This window comes from Cupressus sempervirens, chromosome 6 (assembly GCF_028749045.1).
Source record: "Cupressus sempervirens isolate cs-2001-9-10 chromosome 6, ASM2874904v1, whole genome shotgun sequence".
In the NCBI taxonomy this organism is placed as follows: domain Eukaryota; kingdom Viridiplantae; phylum Streptophyta; class Pinopsida; order Cupressales; family Cupressaceae; genus Cupressus; species Cupressus sempervirens.
Genome location: NC_143123.1, coordinates 497,378,575 through 497,387,746, shown reverse-complemented (window position 1 = coordinate 497,387,746; position 9,172 = coordinate 497,378,575). Strand labels below are relative to the sequence as shown.

At 33.8% G+C, this 9,172-nt stretch overlaps 1 protein-coding gene across 1 annotated transcript; it reads left to right on the top strand.

Annotated features, from left to right (window-relative positions):
- Positions 1-331: 331 nt before the first annotated feature.
- On the top strand, positions 332-2,258 carry LOC149553200 (cytochrome P450 71AU50-like). Its single transcript, XM_089788691.1, has 2 exons — positions 332-1,246; positions 1,337-2,258. Exons 1-2 carry the CDS (start codon positions 350-352, stop codon positions 1,946-1,948), a joined length of 1,509 nt encoding a protein of 502 aa, XP_089644817.1. The 5' UTR covers positions 332-349; the 3' UTR covers positions 1,949-2,258.
- The last annotated feature ends 6,914 nt before the right edge of the window (positions 2,259-9,172 follow it).

Sequence of the window (9,172 nt, the reverse complement as noted above, 5' to 3'; positions counted from 1 at the left end):
GGAGCCGAGTGAAACGTCTACCAAGTTCCGTTGCGTTGCAATTATCTGAATCAATTTTTTTATTACTAATATATATAATGCGCTTTTGTTTATGGACGTAAGCGATTCCGTGCTTGCAGTTAATTCTATTAAAATATGTGGAGATTTAATCATATCATGTAACATCAGAAAAGCTATCAGATGCAGTCAGTGGAATTATTAGTGTGGTCAGACCATGTGCACTCGACGACGCATCACGCGTCGGGCCCGACATCTCCTCATACTTCCAAGGGGGTCACGATTGGTGAAACTGCGCCTATATAATATTTCACGGGTTTGTTAGTGGGTTTTCATTCATCGCACTCCTACCATGGACTCCCTCATTATTGGGCTTGCCGTTTTCTTCTCCTTCTGCTGTTTCCTCTATAAGAAGCTCACCAGGGACGAGAAAAAATTGAAATTGTCTCCAGGACCACGTCCATGGCCTCTCATTGGGAGTCTCCATCTCTTGGGAAACCTCCCTCATCACTCTCTTGCAACACTGGCAAAGAAATATGGATCCATTATGTCTCTCCGTTTGGGCTCCGTCCCCACTGTTGTGGTGTCTTCTCCTGCCATGGCCAAAGAGTTCCTCAAAACCCATGATTTGGCCTTTGCAAACAGACCAAGCTGTGCACATGGGAAATACGTGAACTATGGCTATAAAGACGTGGCGTATTCCTTCTATGGAGCGTACTGGAGGCACATGAGAAAGATGTTGACGGTGGAACTGCTCACAGTGAAGAGAATCGAGTCTTTCAGATTCGTGAGAGAGGAAGAAGTGTCCGCCATGATCGCCTCAATCTGGGAAGAAAGTGGGCACGGAGCGAAGTGTGTGGATGTAAAGAAGAGGCTTATATCTCTTACTCAGAATATTATCTGCAGAATGTTTGCCAGCAGGACGTACTCCGACAGCGAGTTGAGTGGAGGGCTTGGCTTCAAAGAAATGATCGACGAGATGTTCGCCGTGGCTGGTGCATTTTGCGTTGGTGATTTCATTCCTTCTCTCGACTGGCTCGACTTTCAAGGAATCCGTGGTCGCATGAAGGCCGTTCACAAAATATACGATGGATTTGCTGATAAAGTGATCGACGAGCACATTTATTTTAGATCGGGAGAAGGAAACCAGAAAGAAGTTCGTGTTAAAGATTTGATAGACGTGATGCTGGACATGGCCGAGACGGAGGGCCAAACAATCTCACGCGTCAATATGAAAGCGATCATCTTGGTATGTTTAAAAATCTCTTGAATGTTTGTGTATTTACTGTTGGGCTATTTCGCCATGTGATTACTGAAGAAGAGAAGGAAAATTGTGCAGGACATGTTAGGTGCGGGAATAGAAACATCATCGACAACGGTTGAGTGGGCGATGAGTGAGCTGCTGAGAAATCCTGCAACGCTGGCACGAGCACAGAAAGAGATCGAATCTGTTGTGGGCAGAGACCGCCGAGTAAAGGAGAGTGACGTCATGGGCTTCGACTACTTGCGTTGTGTGGTCAAGGAAACTTTTCGACTCCATCCGCCGTTTCCTCTGCTGATTCCTCACGAGTCGATGGAAGGGTGCAGCGTGGGAGGATATTTCATTCCGCCAAAGACGAGGCTGTTTGTGAATGTGTGGGCGATTGGAAGGGATGAAAACGTGTGGAAAGATGCTGATCAGTTTAAGCCAGAGAGGTTTATGGGGAGTAGTAAGGATGTGAGAGGCCAGGACTTCGATTTGCTGCCTTTCGGAACAGGAAGAAGAGGTTGCCCTGGGATTTCAATGGGTGTTTCTGTTGTTGACTTGGCACTTGCTCAGCTTGTTCACTGCTTTGATTGGGCTGTGGAAGGCGAGGTGGATGTGGAGGAAGAGTTTGGATTAACTGTACCCAGAAAAACTCCACTGTTTGTACGGCCTTCATGGAGACTCGCAGCTGAATATCCTATCTAGGAGAGTGTTGTATTATAGTTTAGTATTATTATTAGGCATGTTTCCACTCCTATAAAGCATTTTATAAGCTATTTTTGTTATAATAATGTTTATGTACATCCGTGATAGTTGACCATTTATTATGCCTTCAAGAAAACTCTTCAGCAGATAGAAAAGAAGCCTCCAGATTTTCTCTATTTTCTTCCCGGTAGGTGACTCTAGAATCTTCTGAAGGCTGCAAAGATTTATAAATATATATGCCTCCCCTCACACGAAGATGCAATAGAAATTGGAATGTGCTATGTAAATAAAGCTTTAATTGGAGAGTGCATATTTGTTCTACTTTATTCGATTTCTGTTGTCGAGATTCTTTGCCCTGTCTTTCTCTGTTTTCTGTGGTTCTCCATACTTTGTTTTTATTAACAGCTTAACATGGTATTAGAGTTGTTTTGGTTCTTTGGGCTGTGTATATATGGTGCTTTTGGTATGAATGTTTATATTTGTAGGTGTAAAATTTGGGAATGAGCAGCACGAACATTTCTTTTGACAAAAGAAAAATATTGTGGCAAGAGAAAAGGGTTTTTCTTTAACAAATTGGTGAGAGTTTTTCAATTTTAAGTCTGGGTGTTCAAGTTTTTTAAATCTCTTTCATTCCCATCCAAAAAGGAGAGAATTTAACAATGGAATCACTTGATGTTACTCTATCCACTGTTAAATTGAATAGAAAAAACTATTGTGATTGGGTATCTCATATTGAAATCACTCTCTCTCTACAAAATTGTTATGATATTGTGACTAATAGTGAATAGAGGCCTACAAATCTAAGAAAGGACCAAGATAATTGGGATAAAAGAGACAAGAAGGAAGCAACACTAATCAACCTTACACTCTCAAAAGAGATTTTTCCAGAAATTTATAATGAGAGAAGTGGACTGAAAGTATGAGAAATTTTGAAGGATCTATATCAAAATTTAGGTGATGTATGGATCTTATCTCTCACTATTGAGTTATATAATATGAAAATATCAAGCTCACAAGAGATAGTCTCACATTTAAGTATGTTAAAGGAAAAGAAAAATGAGCTTTGCTTCTCTTGGAAAATATATAGAGGATAGAGATTTTGTGCAAATTATATTACAAAGTCTTCTAGAATCTAATCAATCATTTATAAGGGGTTTAGATACTACGGATAAATTAAAAACTATTAAATATGAAGAATTGTGTGCTAAGTTAGTTCAAAAAGATAAAAGACAAGTTAAAGAAAAAGAATCATTTGATGGTGAATCTTAAGCATTTGTAATGAAAGGAAAACAATATTATAAGAAGTCACAAGATAATCAATTTAAAGAAAGAAAATTGAAATATGAAAATAAAGGTGTTTCGCTTCATCCATAGATCATAATAGAAGTAAATGGAGATGTAATTATTGTGGCAAAGTGGGTCATAAAGAAAATGAATGTTTCTAGAAGAAAAGAGATAGAGAAAAGAAGGTAAATAATTCTTCAAAATTTGGTGATTATAAAAGAAATGCATTTTGTGTTGCATATAAAGAAAATAATACTTTCAAGGATGATTGGGTTATTGATTCTGGTGCTACAAAACATGTCTCATAATGAGAAACAATTTAAATCAATAAGTGAAAATAATACAGAGAAAATATATTTGGGAGATAATAGTGCTTTAAAAGTTAAAGGGACTAGTAATGTCATAGTTGATAATGGTTTGTTTAAAAATGTGAAGTTAGTACTTTCAGTATATCAAATTGCAAGTCAAGGCTACAAAATAGAATTCTATAATGATAAGTTTTTAATCAAGGATGTTAATGATAATTATAGAGTTATTGCAATTGGTAAAATGGAGAATGGATTATATAAGATTCAAGAATTTACTTCTCAATGTGGAGATAAAAATGTGTGTACTATTGCCCAATATGATGATATGAGTAGGTTATGGCACAAGTGATTGGAGCATGTCAACTTTCAAAATCTCAAGCTTAGGAGAGATTACAAATGGTGCATGGGCTTCCAAAAATATCATTGAGTCCCAAGGTAAATCATGGAGAACAAAAACTTCTCTACATCTAGTTCATAGTGATGTAATAGGTCTTTTTAAAACACCTTCAATTGGAAGATCAATGAATGTTCTCACTTTTATAGATGATTATCGCAGAAGAATTTGGGTGTATTTTCTACAAAAGAAAATGAAGTGTTTCAAAAGTTGAAGGAGTTTAAAGCTTTGACTGAAAAACAAAGTGGAAAGTGTTTAAGAATTATAAGAACTAATAGAGAGACTGAATATATGAATAAGGCCTTTTTAAATTTTTGTAAGAATATGACATAAAAAGGAATCAACTATCTCTTATTCACCTCAACAAAATGGGGTTGGTGAAAGAAAAAATAGAACTATAATAGAAATGGCTAGGTGTATGCTTCACTCTAGAAATTTAGAGGCTAAATTTTGGGCTGAAGCAGTTCATACTGCCTTATATATGCTAAATAGAACACCTACTAAGGTAGTTTTTAACATAACACCAGAAGAGGCATGGAGTGGAACAAAGCCTACAATATCTCATTTTAGAATTTTTGGTTGCAATGCATATGCTCACATTCCTAATGAAAGAAGGAGCAAACTTGAAAAGAAGAGTGAGAAGTGCATAATGCTTGGATATAGTGAGGAATCAAAAGGATATAGGTTATTCAATCCTAAAACAAATGAAATCTATATTAAAAGAAATGTATGGTTTGATGAAGATATTAAAAATGATAACTCTCCAACATTATCTTTCTTTCCAATTTAATTTGATCGATGAAGAAAAATCTACTTCTACCAATAGTCAAAGTCAAGGTGTGCAAACTACTATAGTAGAAGAGACTCAAGTTGAAGAATCAAGTGAAAGTGATAATGAAAATCCAAGAAAATTTAGAAGCATCCAAGAAATTTATGAAGGTCGTAGAAATATATTTTATAACTATGCTCTTATGACTAAGGTTATGCAGATTGACACTCCAAGAATGTATGAAGAAGCAAAGGGAAAAGATGAATGGGAAGCGGCTATGTAAGAAGAATACAACTCCTTGATAAAGAAAGGAACATGGGAACTAACAACACTTCCAGAAAAAAAAAATGTGGTTGGTTGCCAGTGGACCTATAGAAAAAAGTTTACATCAGATGGAGCTATCAAAAAGTACAAAACAAGGTTAGTGGCTAAAGGTTTCTCGCAAATTGAAGGTATAGATTATACTGAAACCTTTGCTCCAGTTGCCAAAATGACTTCCATTCGTACAATGGTTGCTTTAGCTACAAAGTTTGGTTGGAAAAAATTTCAAATGGATGTAAAAAGTACATTTTTGCAAGGTGACCTAAAAGAAGAAATTTATATGCAACAACCACCGAGATTTATTAAATATGGTGAAGAAAATTTGGTGTGTAGATTAAGAAAATCACTCTATGGTCTCAAGCAAGCACCAAGGGCATGGTACTCCAAAATAAATAAGTAGCTACTAGATGTTGGATTTAAAAGAAGTAAATTTGATCCAGATGTATATGTAAAATATAGTGATGATAAAGTGGTTATCATTGTATTGTATGTGAATGAATTGATTATTACAGGAGATCACACACATGATATTGAGATAACTAAAGATCGACTCAAACAATTTTTTGAAATAAATAATTTATAGCTAATGCACTATTTTTTGGGCATACAAGTATGGCAAGAAGAAGGAAAGATCATGCTTTCTCAAACTAAATATGCTCTTGAGGTACTAAATAAATTTAATATGAGTGATTGTAAACCATCCAATACACCATGTGAAGTAGGATTGGAGTTGAGTACTAACTCTACTCAAAAGAAGGTGGATGGAAAATTGTATAGGCAGCTTGTTAGAAATATTTTGTATATTACTATAACTAGACCAGATATTGCATATGCGGTTGGTATTGTATCCAGGTATTGTTAAAGTAACTAAGATCATTTCTAAAAATGTATAACCATGGCCATTGTAATTGATGATTTCCAAATACATGTTTGGATCTCATATAAATATGAGAGGAGGAGACATGTCACTTCAAGAGACATGAAGAGACATGTCTCTATAATTAATCACCATTTAATTTTAAACATACATATCATATTAATATATTAACTATATATGTAATATTATATTATATTATTATATTATTATATAAAAATATATAATGCATAATATATATTATATTACATATATAATATATATATTATATATATAAGATATATAATGTATAATATATATTATATATTATATATTACATATATAATATATATTTTATATATAAGATACTTATCTTAAGGATAATTTATCATCAATGAGGTAGCTTTGATCTAATCAATCCAATGGAGGCTACAACAAAGTAATGTCTTGTAGAGATGTGGTGGTGAAATAGTTACCTTAAAGAACTTCATAACACAACAGTCTCTTTTGATTATAAGAGCCCAATTAGTTAAGTAATTTATGAATACATAGACGTCTATATATATATATATATATATATATATATATATATATAGACACACACACACACACACACTTATCAGTAATATGAGACGCAAAACAATGTTCATATAAACCATGAATACAAATACTCAATGTAATGAGTATATCACTTTGACTGATGTTATATTTCAACACTCCCTCTTAGCAAGGGAGAAGTGACAAGAAAACATTTTATGAGATACCAGTACCAAGGATAGCTATACACAACATATTATCTAACTTTAACACTCTGAAATAGTGACTTGTCAAATAACTACAATCACAATGTTATAAACACTATTATAACATATATATTATGATCTCTAATTGTCTAAAACAATATCTAGAGTAATCATAATGCATTCGTTATTAATGATCTCTAATTGTCCAAAATAATATCTAGAATTTTCTTGATAACAAGCCTATCATTTGCAAGATCGTCATCTTACAAAGATTACCTTCTATTTGTTCGTTATCATGGTTTCTAGCAAAATTTGGCCCAAAGAACCATGATAATAGGTCTACCATTTATAAGATCGTCGTCTAGTTGCCTTTTGTTTATATATGTCAATGAAAGATCGTCACCTTTCATTACATATCATATGTAAAATACAAACCACCATGAACCCAGTTGGAGGGTGGTACAAAGAGTTTTCACCTCATGCTTCTCTCTCATAGAGGAGAGTGCATTATAAATAATTTCTCTTAGAACTTCTACTCAAGGAGAAGATATCATCTACAAAGGATTATATCTCAAAATTTCTCCCTCTGAACATCGATCTTGGGAAGTCAGGTCCTCTATTTACTTCCTCAAAAACTCTCTTTACCCAAGGATTCTTTTCGAACTAATCACTCCCTCATGATATACATAGGAGTAGGCCCATCAACATCATGCAGTCACCACATGTATTTCTAGACTCTCTCTAAGTATTAATCTTCTAAGCTCCTGCATTGCCTTTGAAGAAGTGCCATACTACCTCTTAATATGGAAGAATCTCATAATCTCAATCATCAAAGATAAGAGCTTAATTTTATCCGTCGACCATCAAGGTCTTTGGAACTACTATCATTAGATTGAGTCTGCACAATTTTTGGCAGAATATGTAAAGTACCAACCTTCTTTTCCTGTAAGAATATCCTTAACCATAAAGGAAAATATCAAGGTAGATAACCCTTACAGTATGTATAGAATTACAAATAAATAAATAGATAAATGTAAAAGATACAAGTACTTATCTACCCATGAGGGTCATGGAATATCTCCTTTTCTAAGGATGGTTCAAGTGGGAGTGAAACATTGCCTATTATTTCCCTCATAATGTAAAATTCCCACTCTTATATCGTTGAACACTTTTACATCACATCAAATATGAAAACTCCTTTGTAAGTTTCAACTTGCTCTTTTCATCCATAGAAGGTCCAAACATTCATTTATTTTAATAGTAGAAGTGAACATGTCCTTTCATTTTATCAAACTCATCCACAATACGCCAATATCTTGGTTTTGTATGATTGTGCCACATGAATGACTCTACAAAGTAACCTTCTGCATATACAAGTGACATCATTTAGAAGTCATCACTTCCTTGTGATGTACATAGGGGGTAAGCCCATTAGAATCACATGGTTATGTTGTATGAATCACAATCCTCTTGACAGTGGCAATTTATTGATCAATAGAGAAATCCATCTCAACATTATTTAGTCCCTCTATTTTAAGGTTGTGTCTAATGAAGTGTCAAGCTCCCTCTGAACCTCAATCTCCTACTTCTTGCAATAACATTCTTGGAGGAAAATATCAAGGCACATAGCTTTTATAGTATAGTATGTATAGAAATAATAATAAGAATATTAATATTAGTTAGGATGTTAGTAATTTAACTCATGCTTATTACTAACAATAACATAAATAACCCTTTGTTTTATATCTCCAATAATAGAAACATAATACTCAATCTTTACCTTTCATCCTCTCATAATGAACCTCTTTATATTTAACGACCATTATGTCAAATTATTAAATATCATATTGAAATAATGTATATATTTCATTAATATTATTAGTGACATTGAATGTATCAAATTACGTAATAGATGGTAGAATCTGTAACATGAAAATTAATCCAATACTTCATAGTAATTCCATTTATATAGTTGAATACAACTATATATTTATAATGTTAGAAATTGTATTTCAAAATAATATAAAAAACTTAAAATAAAACTCAAGATTCATTTTTTCCCAAAGACAATATAGGTGTCCATAAAATTTGAACATAGTATCATTTAAGTGTTAACAAATAAAACATGTGTCTAATGTTTGAAATTATAGAAATTATCCTCACATTTAGATTCATAACGTCCATTTCTATATATAAATGAAATAAAAAATATAAGTAACATACCTTATGCATTATCCTTTAACATACCTTCCTAAACTCCTGCAACCATAAAATATATTCATAGGCCATTCACATGGCTATGTATTTTGATGGAGTAGTACGTTATTGCATTGGTGACGTATGGGTAAGGATGCCTTTCATACTTTCACTTTGGTGTAGCTAATAATCCATGTTTATCAACCTTTCTTTAATATTCTTTTTCCTTCGATTTATGGTGGGTCCCTTGATAATGCGGCATATCACTTGATTGTATAATGGTCATCATATTGTTTTATCCCATGCCCTTTAATACTTTCTTCCATTAGTGGTGGGTTCACCATTCCACATCACAT